Source organism: Fukomys damarensis, unplaced genomic scaffold (assembly GCF_012274545.1).
Source record: "Fukomys damarensis isolate Sample0158 unplaced genomic scaffold, DMR_v1.0_HiC HiC_scaffold_23, whole genome shotgun sequence".
In the NCBI taxonomy this organism is placed as follows: Eukaryota; Metazoa; Chordata; class Mammalia; order Rodentia; family Bathyergidae; genus Fukomys; species Fukomys damarensis.
Window position 1 is genome coordinate 42,311,197 of NW_022900935.1, and position 17,978 is coordinate 42,329,174.

At 55.8% G+C, this 17,978-nt stretch overlaps 1 protein-coding gene across 5 annotated transcripts in view; it reads left to right on the forward strand.

Moving 5' to 3' along the window:
* Nucleotides 1-17,978, forward strand: part of Acot7 (acyl-CoA thioesterase 7) — a 68,173-nt gene that overhangs the window by 24,865 nt on the left and 25,330 nt on the right. For all 5 annotated transcript variants that reach the window (XM_010627853.2, XM_010627852.3, XM_033767245.1 and 2 more), the window contains exons 3-6: nt 1,959-2,115; nt 5,628-5,719; nt 9,832-9,946; nt 15,852-15,938. In XM_010627853.2, the coding sequence (XP_010626155.1) occupies nt 1,959-2,115; nt 5,628-5,719; nt 9,832-9,946; nt 15,852-15,938 (451 nt within the window). The remainder of the gene's footprint in view (nt 1-1,958; nt 2,116-5,627; nt 5,720-9,831; nt 9,947-15,851; nt 15,939-17,978) is intronic.

Below are 17,978 nucleotides of genomic sequence, written 5' to 3' on the forward strand. Positions count from 1 at the left end.
AGCAGTCTGGGAGACTGAGGCAGGAGGATCACAAGTTCCAAGATCAGCCTGGGCAATTTAGGGACTTAGTGAGACCCTGCCTCAAAGTAAAAAACCAAAAAGCTGGGGATGTAGCTCAACCAAAGACCCAGGGTTCAGTCCCAGGACTGCAGGATGACCTGAGGTCCAGATGCTGTGCAGGTCACTGCTGGCTTTGGGAAAGACTTTGGGACTATGTATCAAAATGTTCATCACTTGGACCTACGAGTTTTCCCAAATGCAAAAAGGTGTTTTCCTTCTCAGCATTGTTTATACCAAGTGACGGCAGAGGTGACCGGATCTCTAATAAGAGTTCAGTGCTCTTTGGCTATTAAAGGTAACTTGGCAAAGTGGTCCTTGGAAGGGTAAGGAAAGTCCATTGGATGTTGCTGTGGTTGGTTGGTGTCCCTCCACAATTCCTGTGTGAAATCCTCCACTCAAGATGACGTTCCTGGCGGCAGAGCTGCGGGGCTGGTTGGGCCAGGGTGGTAGAGCTGGTGGAAAGCCCAGGGCCCCCGCCCCTTGTGCCTACAAAGACAGCTGCAGCGTCCCATCCATGACAGCTGCCTCTTAGCAGGCACCGAACCTACTGGCCCTTGGTTCCTAATGGTTGCCTCCAAAGCTGTCAGCCGGTCGTGGTATTTTGTTCAGCAGCCTGGTGTACTGAGACATTGACCTGTGGGCTTCTCTCCTGGGTGAAGGCAGGGAGAGGATGGGTGGGGCGGTCTGGCTGTGGCAGCACATGGGAAGCAGTGTGTGGTCAGAGGCCACATTTCATGAGATGTGTGCGGACTGGGGGCCAAGTAACGGGCCACACCTGGTGCCGGGTGCCCTTTGTTCCTTCTAAGTGTTGAATTGTGAGAATGTGCTGCCCTGATGAAGGAGAAAGTAAAACTTAAAACTGAATAATGAGGGCCAGGATGTAGCTCAGTGGCACTGCACCTGCCTCGCAAGTGCAAGGTCCTGAGTGTGATCCCCGGTACTGGAAAAAAGAAATTAAAAATGAATAATGATGACAAAGAATGTGATTCTGATGGCAGATTGTGTTCCCACATTGAGAAAGATCAGAATGTGAAAGTGTATTTAAGTTTTGCCCAGCTGTGTAAGCCTAGGGTTCGACCCTAGTGACCCTGGTTCGGTCCCCAGCTACACACAACACACACACACACACACACACACACACACACACACACACACACGCACGCACACGCACACAGGCTATGAAACAAGGACCCAGGCAAGCAAACAAATGAGCTATCGAAGCCCTGTTCCTGGGAAAGGCCTGGGAAGCTCTCAGCACAGTGGAGACCCTTATCCTTGGAGGGAGAAGTGCTGTCATCCTCCTGTTCTTCCCCAGATCTGGATCTGTACCTGCATGAGTGCTGTGTGCCTCTCCCACCGATGTTAGGAAGCAGCTGCCAGTGGCTTCCTCATCTCCAGCCTGCTCTGGTCTTGCCTCGGGGTCTGCGTCCTGAGCTTTCGCTCTTGTCAGTAACCTGCCTCACCGTGGGCGCCTTCGTCACCTATTCATAGCTGGGACAGAATACTCAGGTGTCCATAATTTAAAGGGGGTGACGCTTGCATCCACTCACATTTTAGTCCATGGGGAGCTGACTCCAAGGCAGAAACAGGGTGGTAACGGTTGCCCGGTGGAGCAAAAGGTGCTCACCCCTTGGCCACCCGGAGGCACAGAGGAGGACTGGGGCAGGAGTCTCCCAGGCCGTGCCTGCTGCAACACTGAACTCACTATTCTGCTGCTGAGTACAGCAGCCTGAGATCCAGTCGACTTCCAGACCCATACTGCTCCTGGGGGATCTGTTAGAGCTAAACCATAGCAGTGGGCACAAAAACAGAGTCAGCTGCTGTGAAAGGGCGGTGCATCCGGGGTAGGTTGCACTGAGCTGGCGCAGGCCCCTGGCTCACAGTGTCTGGTCTTGCAGGAGCGCTGTGTGGCCGCCCTGGCCCGGGTGGAACGGACCGACTTCCTGTCGCCCATGTGCATCGGGGAGGTGGCGCATGTCAGCGCCGAGATCACCTACACCTCCAGGCACTCTGTGGAAGTCCAGGTCAACGTGATGTCCGAAAACATCCTCACAGGTAACTTCCAGCTGCCACCACCAAGCCTCCTGCCTGGATGACTGCAGGGCTGCTTATGCTCACTGTCACAAGGTGATGCTGTGGGCATGGCCCAGGGACTGCTGGTCCCTTCTGTGGCGTGGAAGCTGGGGGCTCTGCAGGGCTTGTTGCCTGTCCACGGGAAGGCTGTGGGGTGGGCATGGGCAGAAGCCCAGCTTGGGCAGGAGCTGGCATGGGAACCTCTGCCCGGGATGGTGCCTGTGCGTTCGCCGCCGCTGCAGTAGCCATGGAAACCCCTCCTTCCCTTGGCACTGCAGGAGAGCAGGCTCTTTCTCACATACGCTCATGCTGCTTTTTATAACCCAGCTAGTGATGGGGTGAGCAGGGCCCTCGCCCCCTCTGGCTGCTCACTGCCACCTGTGGTCCTGCTCAGAGTAGAGGCTTGGTCATCCCTTCCCATCCTCCTGCCCTGGGTCCCCAGTAGTGGTGGTGGCTCTGTGGGTTGTGGGCTTGGGGTTCCCTCAGGGGCTCAAGCCCTTTTCCCCTGCAGGGCCAGGAGCACAGTTGCCCATCTGGAACATTCTGGCGACCTCGGCAGGGCTGGCAGTTAGGGCATGAACCATCAGTGAGTGAGGCCTGGTCTCCAAGGGTCCTGGGGGCCCTGTGTGCAGCAGGCACTCTGGCCTCGGGTGACCCTGAGATGCTGGACTTGGGTTGTGGCACAGGAAGTGCCGCCATGCTCCCTCACGCCCTGTGGGTGGCCTGAGCTCTCCACTCAGCCGGGCTGTGATGGCCATGTCCCCATGGTGGGAACCCCTCTCTGATGCCCCTTGATCCTCATGCTCATCAGTTGTTGAAGGGCGGTGGGCTTGCGGCAGCCTCTCCTCTGTCACCGTGCAGTCTTCGGGTGGGGAACCACCTTACCCTGGTCCCACAGCCCACAGAACCTGAACAACAGTAGCATCCAGGGTTTGGGGTACAGAGAGGCATCAGACCTCTGTCCTCTTGGTGGAGATTCCAGGCGTAGCGTAGGTCTTGGCCTCCTCCTCCTGATGACCTCTGTGGCCCAGTGTCCAACGCTGACTGTGAGCCAGCACATGGGTGCAACTGGACCCCACGCTCTGAAGCTGGGCATGGAGGCACCTGCCTGTAATCCCAGCACTCTGGGAGGCTGACGCAGAAAGATCGAAATTCAAACCCAGCCTGGGTAACTTTGCCAGACCCTGCCTTGAAATAAACTTTAAAAATGGACAGCTAGGTGAGCCCGAAGGCCCTGGGTTCAATCCCTGACCTGCAAAGGATCTTCATCTTCAGGGTCAGAAAGATGATGGGCATCACCCATCCTGTGGGTGAGAAAAAGGAGGTGTGGAGGAGGCAGGACTTCAGTTCGCATCCGTCTGTCCCAAGCTCAGCCTCCCAAGGGGCCAGGCAGTGTGGCCTCAGAGCCTGGCCCTCTCGGGTCTTTTTGTCCAGAGCCCACTGCAGAGCTGGGCTCCCATCTTGTGCTCTGTAGTCGTGGGCTCTGCTGACTTTGCCTGGGCTGTGTGTGCATCTGTGTAGCCTCTGTCTCTGCCCCTCTGCCGTCCTCTGGGCCTGTCTGCCTTCGAGTGTCTGTCTGCCCAGAAGTCCCCGCAAGTGAAGCTGTGAGGCCCGACCCTCACCCCAGGCTGAGCGCACACAGCATGGATGGGGGGCGAGGGGCACAGGCTGGGGGACCAGGGTAGTGTGGCCAAGCCAGCATTGTGGTGTGGGTGGCGTGACAGTGCAATGCTCCTTCTGCCCAGGGGCAGCGCCCTCCTTTGTGTCCAGTGCTGGCCAGGTAGCCGAGGGCATGGGACAGGCGCACACGGCAGGCAGGCCTGGCTCTGAGGTGCTGCTTGCTCCTCTCTGGACCGTCATGGAGTTGGGCTGACAGGAGGTGACGCTGTGCTGGCTGTGGGGTGTGGCTGGGGCCCCGAGAGCCAGAGATGGCAGTGCCACGGATCTAGTGGTGGCTTCGTTAGGCGATGGTGAGGGTGCAATTAGCATGTTTGCCGCCTCCTTGGCGTGTGCATTTAGGTCTGGTGGGCCCCTTGGTTTCCATGGAAACCTGCTCGCAGCCTGGCTCGAGCTGAGTCCAACAGGAAATCTTTATTACCAAGAGCAGGTTGTCAGATTCACTCTGAGTCAAAGCTCCGTGGAAATATTTTCCCACAGTGTACGTAGCGCTGACCTTGGGGAGCTGCGGCCTGTGGGGAGGTAGGGCAGCTCTGGGCCTGTCTTTGATTGACTCCCCCTGGTCTGCTCCCTGGGGCTGTGTCCAGCGGGACCCTCAGGAAAGCCTGGGATCCCTGCGGGAGGGCAGGTCAGGGGCACCTGGTAGCAGCTACCTCCTTGGGCCATGGGGAAAGTGCCTGGCTGCTCCCTGCTGCCACCCCCCGTTGTTTGCCATTTCCTTCAGGGTCATGTCTCTGCTCTACACTGGGAGTCTTCCAAGTGGCAAAAGCCACCTTTTAAAGGGATCTTTGCAAATACTCTGGGATGTCTGGGTCCTAGGAGGCCTGGGTCTGCACCCAGAATGGCATCAAGTTGCTGTGTGACCCTAGGCAAACCCCTGGACCTCTATGGGCTTTGGGCTTCTCCTGTATGAGTGAGCATGTGCCAGTCATCTCCAGACCTATAGCTTCCCTGCTCTGCTCGTCTGCAGGCCACAGACTGGCCTGGCACTGGGAGGTGCTGGGCTGAGCTTGCAATGAGCCCCACAGTCCGGTGTGCAGGCGAGGCGGTGAGGAGCGGGGCTCAGGCCTCCTCCCATCCCCTCCTCCAGGCGCCATCCTCCTTCCTGAGTGTCTCTGTCTGGCAGGAGCTCCGGCCAGGGTTTCACAGTTGGATAGGATTGTCAGGAAACGTGTGGGCGCTGGGGGATTCATGAATGCACAGGGGCTGGCTCAGCTGAGAACCTGACCCCAGCAGAGGGCACAGTCTGTCCACCCCTTCCATGTCCTTCTGCCTGGAAGCCTCTTAAGGGCCTTTCATGTGTTTTCTCTCTCTTCCTTCTTCCTGCCTGCCTGCTTTTCTTTCTTTCTTTCTTTCTTTCTTTCTTTCTTTCTTTCTTTCTGTCTGTCTGTCTGTCTGTCTGTCTGTCTGTCTGTCTTTCTGTCTGTCTTTCTTTCTTGTTTTCTGAACCAGTCTCACTATGTAGTCCAGGCTGGCCTTGAACTTGCAATCCTCCTGCTTCACCCTGCCTAGTGCTGGGATCGTAGGTCTGTGCTACCACATCCAGCTCTCAGCGCGTTACCGTAACAGGGCTCCCTTCCTGTCGGAATGCCAAGTGTGAGTTGTGTCTGGCCCAGCCATGCTTCCTGCTGCATCTGGGCAGAGCGGACTGGGGCCTGTGCAGCCTGGCTCATGGCCTGTGAGTCTCTGGTTCTGCTTGCACGATGGCCAAAAGCCCAGTCCAGGAAGCTGGGAAGGACCTTGGGGCTGGGGAGCAGAGGGGCCCAGCCGGTGCAGCTCTCCCTGGGCTGCAGCTCATGTGGTTTTCTTCTCTTAAGGAACCAAAAAGCTGACCAATAAGGCCACCCTGTGGTACGTGCCCCTGTCCCTGAAGAACGTGGACAAGGTCCTCGAAGTGCCTCCTGTCGTGGTAAGGCTGCCCTGTGCCAGCCCCAGGTGGGTGTGGATGGGAGGCCCCAGTTCTTTCTCAAGTGAGCACAGTAGGGTAGCGTATTTGGTGTCTGTTCACTCACTCTGGGATTGTGCGTGTCAGCTCCGTTCCTGTGGGTGGGCGTCCCTCCGCTCTGGAGGATATGCGTGTCATACTGGATGGGGGACCTGTCCTGCCCAGGATAGGCAGGAACAGGTTTTCATTTCGGCTCCCAGCACAGCAGAGGTGACAGCTCAGGTTCTGTGGTGGCCTTGCTGTTGTTCCCTCTTGGCCCTGCTGCTGTCACCACTGCCTTGGGTTTTGCTGGGGACCGAGTGATGGGCAGCTGCGGCAGACAGGTCTGGACACTGCCTGTGCCCTCCTCAGGCAGTCACATGCTTAGAAATAGGGTCCCCCCCCCAATAAAAAAGAGGGCCAGGGATTTAGCTCAGTGGTTCCGCCTCCTGCTTCACAAGCACAAGGTCCCAAGTTTGATCCCAGTATCAAAAAAAAAGAAGTAGGGTTCACCCACTCCCTGGGTGCTCCCTGCTGCCTCCTCTCATGCTCGGGGTCCATAGAGACTCAGGGGCAGGTGTGACCATGACAGATCCTGCGCTTGCTGCTCTCTGGGTGGCTGGGGCTGCTCTCTGCAGTGTAGACTGCTGAGTAGATTGGCAGCAGTGGGCACCTGCTCCTTCTGCTCCCAGACCCACAGCGAGCCCGGGTGCTGGACACACCACGTCTGTTTCCTTTCCCAGTGTCCTGTCCTGTCGCAGGTGCAGGCTCGGCTCTGTCCTCCTTGCCTGCCTTCTCCCTGTGGGGTCTTCACACCGTCTTCTTCAGACTGCGGCGGTCAGGTTCAGGGCCCGTCCCATCCCTGTGACTTCACCTTATTATGTCTGTAGAAAACCTGTGTCCAGAAAAATTCCCACTCAGGTTCTTGGTAGACCTCAGCTTTGAGTGATGCTGTCCACTCCAGGAGGCTGCCCCTACCCACCCCAGCTCCCCGCCGGTCCGTCTTCCTCTCTGGCCTTGACAAGGGTGGAAATGGTGTCTGTTTCCCAGCAGCACATGTGGGAGTCAGGCCTTAGACGGCTGGGCCTCCCTCCGGGAAGCCCAGGAAGCACCTGCCCTACTCGTGCCTTTTTGCTGGTCAGGGCCAGGTAGCTGGAGCTGTGGGGCCTTGGCCGTGGCTGGGGGTGTAAGAGCTGGGCTCCCTTGGCGTCTCTGCCCTTGCTGTGGGGGCAGGGCCTCAGCACACCCTTGCCCTACTGTCCACTTGGCCGTGGGTGCTGCAGGGCCCCTGTAGCTCCCTCCCTGTGTGTGTTGACCAGACGTAAATACCTACTCGGCTTCAGGGAGAGCCGTTATGGAATGAGGCCACTGTGCAGATGGGGTTGTGGGGGATCTACACTGCCCCCCAACATGCTGGGGGGCCTAAGCCCACGGAATGCTGGGCATCTGTTGTCCCTGGGCTAGGGACCCCGGCCACCACAGCGTCCTCTGTCTCCAACTGGTATGTCGCCTGCCAGCACCCGACTCATGCTTCCTGTGTTGGCCAGTGTCCTCCTGCCACTCTTCCATGGATGGTTATTGCATGTTGAATAAAACGCACTTTTCTGTGTCTTTACATGTATACACATGCATGTGCACGCATGTGGATGCCACATGCTTGCCTGTGGGTGTCTTGAGCACACGTGGACTTCTCGGAGAAAGCCTAGCTGCTGGCTGAGGGCAGAGCCCCTGAGGGTGCGACTTGTGTCTGTGTCCCGCTTCCTCCCCGAGCCTGGCAAGGGGCACTACTTTCCTGGTGGTCAGGGAAGCTTCTTGGCCCCATGATGATTGAAAGAGGCCACCAGGGTGGCTGTGGAGGGATTGGGATAGACACTGGTCTTTTGTAGATATCTAAGCAGGCTTGAGTTGGACGCTCATGGGCTGTAGCGTGGCTGAGTTTGGGCCGTGCTGTCTGCTGCTTCAGAGCCTCTGAGTTTGATGAGCCCTCGGGCGTTAGGTGCGAGCACCTCATGAAGATGCTGCACGGCTTGTGCCCGGATTCACACCCACTGTGGTGACAAGTGGCTGGCAGCTCTGCATCTGCAGAGTGGTGCCCCCAGGGTCCTGCAGAGCCAGCAGGAGCTCACAGGGTACACCCTGGTGGAGGTGGCTCTTCTGTACCGGGGTACACCCCCAGCCCTTATTATTTCTTACCAAATTGCTAATTTGTCCAGACTGGGCTCTAACTTGTGATCCTCCCACCTCGGTCTCCTAGAGTGGTGGGATTACAGACCTGAACCATCATGCCTGGCAAACAAAACAAAATAGCTCTCTCTTTTTTTTGGTTGTGGAGCTAGAAATGGAAGCCGGGCTTCATGGATGCTAGGCAAGCTCTCCCGTGCCGCCTGGCCCAAGCAGCTCCTTAAATACATTTTTTACGGATGCCTAAGTTCAGCGTTCAGTCTTACAGGGAGACGCAGTGGCTCGACCTCGGGACTGTCATTCCTTGGGTGTTGGGACTTTGGCATATAGTTTATTTGTGTAAGGGAGGTCAAACTCTCCCCTGTAGCTTCAGGAGCTCCCTCCAGCTTTTTTCTCTTAACTCCTGGGTCCGTTCCTGGTCTCCTCAGAGGAAGTGTTCTCCAGCTGGAGGGTGGGTGGATAATTAAGCCTGGAAGGGTCCTGAGAACCTTCAGGGTCTTGGAGCTGAGCCCCAAGCAGGCATATCGAGGGGTTTAAAAGTGGTTTAAAAAGAGAAGGGGAAATACAAAGGATTAAGATGCAATATAGGCCGGGGATTTGGCTCAGTGGTTCTACCACCTGCAAGTGCAAGGTCTTGAGTTCGATCCCTGGTACCAAAAAAAAAATGCAATATGTACGTGTGCCAACCTCTCAAGGTGAATCCATTCAAGATTGCAAATATGTATGTAAGGCAGAAAAGAACAAAGGTTATCTAATAAAAAAGTAGCTTAGAAAGGAGGTCTGCGACAGCCACCCGAGGGAACTTGCTCAGCTCTGAGGGGCTGCAGTGGGGCAGAGGAGCCCAGGGTCCAGTGGGAAGGCGAAAGAGAAAGTGACAGGCCTCTGGGGACTGGCCATTGGTCAGCATGGAGAAGGGACTGTGGGGAAGGGGCTGGCTTGGTGGTCCGGAGGGAGAGGGCACACGGCACTGCAGCCCCCAGAGGGCCCCAGGTGGAGGAGGGGTGCATGTGTCCCCCGAGTGGGCCAGGGACGGGACACAGAGGGCAGTGGGGAGCCCAGTACCCCCATTGTGTGCAGGTCTCAGAAGACTCGGGGTGCACAACTGATTTTATATCACATTTATTTTTAACTTCCTGGGTCAGACCTCCTGTCCGCCTTAGAAGAGAGTGGGGTGGCTTGGGCCTGGCTGGCTGCCCTGGGGGCTGCAGTTTTCCTTCCAGGATCAGCGCAGTTGCAGAGCGAGGCAGCTGAGGCTCCTAGCGCGATGCTGTTTTCCTGGAGAAAACTGGGGAGAAAAGCTGAACAGCCAGGAAAGACGGGCCGGGTGCAGAAATGATGTCACAGCCTTAGGCGAAATAATGAACTTGGCCGTGTGGAGCTCACATGAAGCGTGCCAGGGCCGCTGCGTATTCATAGGCATGAAAGCAGTTCCGGGAGGAAGCATGTGACACCCATCGCGTAAGGGAGGACGGTTTGCAGATTGTAGCTCCTGCTTTCAGGCTGTGGTCAGATGGCTCCCAAGGTAGAAACTGGAGGGCAGAGGGACCTAGAGGAGAAAAGCTGCTCCTCCCCTGGCAGCCAGGTGGCCAGACTGGGGAGGATGAGGGACAAGAATGTGCCCTTCTGGGTCATGCTCCAGTGACTACCCCCATCCCGGATGCATCCCCTGAGGAGCACAGGACCCCACAATCCAGTCTCCTCCCACACACGTGAGACTTTGGGGGGACACTGAGGTCCTGCATCCAGCTCAGCCTGTCTTGGGAGGGGTGGCCTGAGACTTTGCTCTGTGTTCTGGTTACTCAGGAAATATTCACCCCCAGCACAAGAGCATAGTCCCTGGTGAACAGGGCCCCTGACCCTGCAAGGCCGCGCTGTGTCCCCACCACAGGCCTGACCCTCTGTCTGGTTTCCCACAGTATTCCCGGCAGGAGCAGGAAGAGGAGGGCCGGAAGCGGTACGAAGCTCAGAAACTGGAACGCATGGAGACCAAGTGGAGGAACGGGGACATCGTACAGCCCATCTTGAACCCCGGTAAATGTGGGTGACATGGGAGGGCGGGTTGTCACCCCTGTGCTCCTGGAGCCAGGCTCCTTGTCCCCAGGTTCCCCCCTTACCCGAGCCAGGCAGGTCCCTCCCAGAGCCCCGGGTGACAGCTGGAAGGTGGCACAGCCCCTCTGTGAGTCCTGGATGGGCACCACTGCCCACTTGCCTAGGGACACGGTGGAGGAGCTTTTTTTTTAGTACTGGGGATCAAACCCAGGGCCTTATGCATTCAAGGCAAGCACTCTACCACAGAGCCACATCCCCAGCCCTTTTAATTTGATTATTTTTGTTTGTTTGTTTTTTTGAGACAGGGTCTCACTATTTAGTTGAGACTGACTTGGAACTCACTATGCAGCACAGGCTGGTCTCGAACTCACAGCGATCCTCCTGCCTCAGCATCCTGAGTGCTGGGATTACAGGTGTGCGCCACCACGCCCGGTGCCTTTTAATTTGATTTTGACACAGGGTCTTAAATTGCCCAGGAGGCCTTGAAATTGGGATCCTCCTTTCTTAGCCTCCAGAGTAGCTGGGATTACAGGCCTGAGCCATTGTGCCTGGTGGGCAGCAGCTTCCTCTGTGCTGATTCTCAGTTGGCTGTCATGTAGACTCCTGACCCAGCACGATCGCCGCGGCCCTGTCTGTGCCGGCTCCACCCCTTACTCCATCTTTCTGCCAGGCCCTTGTGAAGGGTCCTCGCAGCTCCCAGATGAACAAGTCTCAGATGTTTTCCCTGCAGACAGCAGGGCAGCATCCCGGGCATGAGTTCCATCAGGACCCCGGCTTTGGGCTGGTCCGACCCCCTGCTGCCCCTGGTAACGGGACTGCCCCCTGCCCTCTGGGCCCTGGCTGGGGAGGACAGGGCAGCAGGCAGATGGGGGTGAGGGCCAGTGTGCAGTGAGAACGGGGTGCTGGCTAGCACCCAGTGTCCTGGGGTGAGAGCCTGGCAGGGCAGAGGATGTGCCAGGCCCTGGCCTGTGAGTGGACCTCATGCAGGAGGGGCCTGCAGGTGTGATGGGGTCACTGGCCTGGACTTGGGGCTCTCGACCGACACCCCGGGCCCCACACTGCAGCTTGCTGGCCTGGCTCAGGCTCTGAGCAGCGGGACACTGGGGGAGGCAGCCCCGCGGGCTTCTCCACACCGGCTGTCTGAGAGATGACTATTGCTCAGCCTTTCCAATTTGCTTAAATTCTTTGAAATTCCTCATGAGATTCTCTTCCATTTGCTGTCCTATTTGATTTTAAATCGAATACATATTTTTCCAAATCCCTTTTTCTCCAGCGATACTAACCAAGGCTGGCATTTGAAGTGTCAGGATTTCCTGATGGATTTCTCTGTGCTTCATTGGTGCTTTCTGTGTCTCCCTGGGCGAAAGGGCGAGAGTCAGGGACTCAGGCATTTCTGGTGGAGCTATGTGCCCGTTTTCGTCTTTGAGAACCTTCGCATTTCTGGCTCCACTCTCCTGATGGCTCCTGGCTGGGCCCCTCCGGTGGCTCCCATCAGATGTGCCTACCTGGGCCTGACTGGGCTTCGTGGTGTGGCCACATCAGTGGGGAGCAGCTGCTCCACACTGGAGTCTCCCCAGGGGTACACATTGCACCCCTTCTGTGGGACCCTTAGCCCCAATCCTCCTGGGGCTGAAGCCAGAACCTGGGATCACTGTTATTGCCTACCAACCTCCTGGGGCGAGCGACCTGGGCTTGCAGGTGTCTTGGTGGCCTGTGAGCTGAGAGATCAGGCTTCCCTTTTGTCTCTGAGAGAACAGTTGTCTACAGCACTCAGATTCAAGGCTGTGGGCTGCTGGGATCCAGTGAGGAGAGGCTCTGACCACTTGACACCTGGTCTGGGGCCGCAGTGGCATCCACCTCCAAGCCCACCCCCAGGGAGTCCCCAGCAGGGCCAAGTCTTCCGGGGCTTGGCCCTAGGTCTGAGGTTCCTCCCCAGCACTTCTGGCCACCTTCTAGGCTGGTGATCCTGGTGCCATCAGTGCAATCTGGCGACATGTGTGGTATAGGGTGGGAGGAAGCAAGGCCCTGGAGTCAGGCCCTTTCCCTTCAGGTTTAAATCCCAGCACTGCTCCCTCTGTGAGCACTGAACCTCCCTGTGCCTCACTGTCCTTGATGGAAAGAGATGAGGGGGCCACTGAAATTACCAGCTGTGGACACCCTGTGACATGCTGTATGTGGAACACTGAAAATAGATTCTGACACACCATCCAGCCAGCTTTTCCTAGTCAAGAGTGGGTTTCCCCAAATGGCAAGGATTTGGATTTGGAGACTCGGGCTCCTTCGGTTTTGTTTTGTTTTTTTTTTTCTGGTACAAGGGATTGAACTCAGGACATTGTGCTTGTGAGGCAGGAATGGTACCACTAAGCTAAATTCTTGGCCCTAGTCTTTTTTTTGTTTTGTTTTTTTAAACAGGATGTTGCTATGTAGTCCAGGCTGGCCTTTAACTCATGGCAATCCTCCTGCCTCAGGCTCGTGAGTGTTGGGATTATAGGTGTGCGCCACCACACCTGACTTTCTTCAGTCTGGTGGAATCCATGGGTACAGAGGCTAAGCCGTGCCAGCTGCCGTCTTTAACAAGTAGCATTGAGGTCACCTGAGAGGGGCACATTGCAGCAGGCGCAGGTCTGTGAGCAGGTCAGGTCTATAAGCAGGGCGTTAGGCACCTCCATGGCCCCAGCAGGGAAGGCTGGGAAACCCTGGCCAGCTTCCTGCAGAGGAAGGGAGGGAAAGGTGTAGCCATCATGGCTGGCCCTGCCTGGTCCTGCCCTCTGGTCACATCTCCCTGTCGACTTAGGTATGGCAGCAAAGCCTTGTGCCCCTGCCTGTGATGCATTGGCACGATGGGGACCCACACTGGGGAGAAGGAAGGTGGCGAGCTGCCCACATCGCGCTGGATCCTGTGGGGTCTCCGGCCCTGGTTCTCAGAACGAGGCCCTAGAGTCCTGGAGAATTCAGTCTGTTTGCTTCCAGCCAGTTCTGTGTGACAGTGACTGCACTCAGTGTCCTGGGAACAAAGTTCTGAAGCTCTTCTCTTTTTAGCCCCTTTCCTTACACCACAGCTCGGGAGGCCTCTGGCTGGGGTAATAACAGGTCCCACCTCTTAGGCCAGGTGATTGTCAGTGGTGTCCCCTTCAACTCTAAGAAAAGGTTTTCATTAGGCAGCGTCTCACTTCTGGTACCTGTGTGGCATTAATGACCATCACAGAACCTGATCTCTGTGGCTCGTGTGCTCCCTGTGTCACCTCATCACCTCAGTTGCAGAGCGTGTGAGCTTAGAGGCGCAGTCCTGGGGTGAGCCAGGGTCCTGCTGTGAACTGAGGAAAATTAAATCTGGCCCAACCCACAGAGCATTCTGGGAGTTAGTTATGGCCAAGGGAAGGGAGACCAGGAGAATTTTGTTGCAAGTTCTAAGAGCATTAAGCCATTTGTAGCTTCACCAGTATTCTTGAACAGCCTAGGACAGTGGGGGAATCCCTTTGACCAGGAAGCTTGATTTTTGTGAGCCACTGAGCAGCACCTGAAGTTTGAAATTTAAAAAGACAGTCTCTTGTTATTGTCCACATGCAAGGCTCTTAGCTAATAAAGCAGCTCCTGAGACCGAGTGGAACCGAGCTTTGGGCTTCCAGTCCTATTCTAGGACAGTTGTTTTCCTATCCTTTACGGGGAGTGCTGAGCAAGCCAGGGTCATGCAGGTAGCCTTGATGTCTGCTTCTCAGGTTTGAGCCAAAGGAAGACAGTGCCAGGAAGTCAGGGCTGCTGTGGGCCGCGCAGGTGGCCGGGGTGATTCTCTAGTGATGGGTGGTACCCTGGTGGCTCCTGAGCTGCATCCTCTGCCCTATCTCCCAGACCTGGCCAGCAGCACTGTGACTCTCACGCGCACAGTTGCATCTCCCTTAGCTGCAAGGGCCAGGCAATCTTTCCACTGTTGAGGAGAACTGTGCTGGAGAGCCAGGGAGGCTGGAGGAGCCCGAGAGGCGGGGTCCTGGCCTTCTGGGGGCCTCACTTCTCTTCCCAGTCTGTCACGGTGTGCAGTAACTGAGGCCCAGGGCAGTCATGTTGCCCTAGGTCCTAGGAGCCCTCTGGTGTGGCATCGGGGAGGCACCTCTTTCCTTGGGACAAAGCCACTTGTCACTTGGGCTCACTGCTCCAGAGCTGCTTCCTGACCCAGGGGCCATACCTGTGGAGTGGCTGACGGTCACACGGTCACATGGGGTAGCCAGAAGTGAAGGTGACTGGGATCATCAGAGACCGGATGATGGGAACTGAGATATCTCCATGGCTGATGCTCCCAAGTGCCCGAGCGGTGCCTGGGCCTCTCTCTTCCTGTTTCAGAGGCTCCCCCACCCCGTGCTCCCCATTCTTGAGTTTAGAACCAGAGCCTCAGTCACCCCAGACTGAGTTTCCACAGTGGGCATGCCTGGGTTTGCAGGTAAATGTTTAAGGCCTGGCTTGTCTACCTTCTCCTTTTCCTGCTTCACACGACTTGAGGCCACTGTGCCATTGGAAACTGCACATGGTGTGTGTTTGGGTGCTGGGCTGCATTCTGGGGCTTCCATGTTGGGGCAGAGCTGGGAACTCCCTGTCTGGCAGGCTGGAGGCAGTGGAAGGCCTGGGTCAGGGTGTGGCTTCCTTGGGCCTCCCGGCTCATCTTCCTTCTGTTCTCAGTATCTGCTCTTAGACTCCAGCCATGTCGGCACGGGCCCCAGCCTGACAACTTGGTTTTGAATTCATTACCTTTTAAAGTGCCCTGTCTCGGTGGGTGCAGTGGCACACGCCTGTAATCCTAGCTGCTCAGGAATCCTGAGGCAGGAGAATCCCAAGTTTGAAGATCCTGTCTGAAAAAAAAATTTTAAGAAGGGCTGGTGGGTGTAGCTCAGCACTCCCTGGGTTTGAACCTCAAGACTTCAAAAAAAATCAACCTACAAGGACCCCATCTGTTTATGTGGTCACCCCGAGGTACTAAGAGCCAGATCCCAGCAGTTGTGAGGGACATGATCCAGCCTACAGCATGGAAGAGCCCGGGAGTCCCTGAAGTGACAAGGACTCTTAGGAGAACCCAGGGATGACCTTGGCCCATCCTGTGGCCAACTGCCCTGCCAGGGACAGGGCAGCCCTCCTGAGCCCCAACTGTCCAACAGGACATGAAGGAAGCTTGTCCCTGACTGGGAGCCCTTGGCTGGGCATCTGTGCACAAGGCCTGGCTGGATCCACCTCAAGCTGCTGGACCCTGGGGGACAATGAGGGTGATGGCCAGCCCTGGAGACAGGGCTGTGTGTCTTTTAAGGGCAGCTGTTTTTAGATGTTTCAACAGCAGCATGGCTTGGCCGCCTCTGCTGAGGGACAGGCTGCTGTGAGCCAGCCAAGCTTGTGGGGAGGGCTGACCCGGCAGAGGGAGGAGCCTGGGCCCTTTTGGGGCTGTGCCTTCTCAGCTGTGGTGGCGGCAAGGGCAGTACAGTAAGTTGGAGGAACATGGTTGGTGCTTTGGTGACAGTGGATGCGAGGTCAGGGGATGACTGGGCTGGTGGAGGGTCACACAACCTGGACCTCATAGCCAGGGGCTATGATTCTGCCCCGAGGTAGGAAGGACCTGGCACCTGGCAGGCGCTGCTGTCCCCAGGGTGCATTGGGAAGCACCGCCACAGGGCTGCTCAGTCTCAAGGGCATTCTAATTGCCAGCACAGCCTGTCAGAGACCTCGGCTCTGTCTCCATACCCAGATGTTCTTTTTTTTTATTGGTCGGGATGGATCTCAGGACCTTGCGCTTGCCAGGCAAGTGCACTGCCACTGAGCTGCATCCCAGGCCCTGCAGATGTCGTTCTTGCAGTGTGGGTGGCCCTGGGCTGTGGGATGTGTCCACCCCGCCACTCACCCCTCTCTGCTGTTCCAGAGCCCAACACCGTGAGCTACAGCCAGTCAAGCCTGATCCACCTGGTGGGGCCCTCGGACTGCACCCTGCATGGCTTCGTGCATGGAGGTAAGGATGAGGTCACACTGGCCGCCACGAGTACCCGCAGGAACTGGGCAGCCGCCTGGCCTCGTTTTAGCTCTTTCCTCAGTGAAGTGCAAATTTAAGGTCACACAGAAAGTACGGAAACGTGTTGTTGCTTGTTTTTAAAATTGGAATGACAGTGGGACTGAGGACTGAGTCCAGCGGAGGGTCACACGCAGCCTGGATCCTCAGGGTGCCGGTGTCTTGGTGGCCCAGGGGATGGCCAGGCCTGGCTGGGCAGCAGGGGTGTGCAGAGAATGGCTACTTGGACCTTTCTTGCCTTGGTCTTTGCATTTTCTTTGCTTAATTGTATTAATTTGTTTGTTTTTGTCTCACACATCCTTTTTCATTAAACCGTATTGGTGCAGTTTTTGTGGAAATGCAGAGCCTGCCTCAGACCACAGGCCTTGAAATCCCTGGCCCAGGTTGCCCGCTGTATGGAGACCTGCTTTGGGTTCCACCAGGGACAAGTGTTACCTTAGTAGTGTGGCATTGTTTGTGATTTGGGGCAAGTAGCATATGGTAACTTCATGGATATTGTGATTTTGGTTGAAGATGAAAAGAATTTTTAAAAAAAGAAGAAAAAATCAGGGAGAAAGGAAGTTGGGGAATAGCAGCAACTGTGAAGGCGGTGTTGGTCCCAAAGCTTACACAGCTGTCCTGCATGTCCCAAGATGCTGTTCATCCTTCTCCAGGCACAGCAGGCGTTTTTGCATAATGCATTCACTTATGCTGTCATTTCATGGTGCTTGAATTACCTAGTTCTGCTCCCTTCTTTGCTCGGAGGACTCCTGTTCATCCTTCAAAACCCAGCTCAAACAGCACCACTCTGTGCTGAAGAGAACCAAGGGTTCTTCAGGAGCAGGGACTGGCTTTCTCTTTGCTGTGGCTGGAGTGCCCCATGCTGAGTCAAAGAGGCACTTGGCAGATGCTCGTGAATGAGGGGCACAGAGTGCTTTTGGCCTGAAAGATAACAAGCCTTAGTGAGTTCACCCCAACTTCAGAGGTTTTTTGTTTGTTTGTTTGTTTGTTTGTTTGTTTTTGGTACTGAGAATCGGACTTGGGTCCTTGCACTTGTGAAGCAGGTGGCGGAACCACTGAGCTAAATCTGTAGCCCTTTCAGAGGTATTTTTAAAGCTTGTTTCCTTTTGTAAAAGCAAATGTCCTTTATTTTTCACTTTTTCCAATTTTGTGCTTGTTTTCATCTCTCCACTACACACTGGTTTAATGTCCTTAAATCTGATTGACTTTGGTGCTGCGGGGTGGGGGCTGTACTGAGACAAGGTGTTTTCTGGGCCACCAAGCCACCGTCCCTGTGGGCCCAGCAGGGCTTCCGTACCAGAAGGAACTGTGGCTATGCTTGATGTCCCCATTCTGCCTGAAACTTGTGAATGCTGTGCTGCAGTGTCCGCTTGTTTTGTTTCCGTGTTGGAAAATTTCCCAGTGAGGGTGGAATTTCTCATGCAGCCTCCTCGGTGAATTAAGCCTAGGTTTCTTTTTCCCTGTGCTGAAAGGTGCCATCAAGAGGCTACCAGTACAGGATCCTTGGAAAACTCCTCTAGGAGGAGTCCAAGCCGCTTCCTTTGATACAGGCACTTTAAAAGGCTTTTGAGACAGTGTATCACTAAGTTGCCCAGGATGGGCTGGAACTTGGGATCCTCCTGCCTCCGCCTCCAGAATAGCTGGGTTACAGGCATCAACCACCATGCCCGCACTCAGGCTCTTTTAAAAAATGTGTGTCGGAAGTTTGCATCGTCTTTATGATACTTAATGCCTGCTGTCAGAGGGGTCCTGTGTGCACAGCTCATAAAAATGTGCTTACTCGTTTTACCAAATCTAATCATCTCTCTGTCTGGAAGCCCAGCAGGAGTAAGCAAATAAAATGAAGCCCGTGCTGAGAACACCAAGAACTACAATTTCATCGTATTTTCCCATCGGGTGTGGTTGACAGAAAATGACATCTAAAATTGTTTGAGTGAAAGTCTGACTAAGCTGTAATTCAGCAGATGCCAGTGGCGGGGGGGG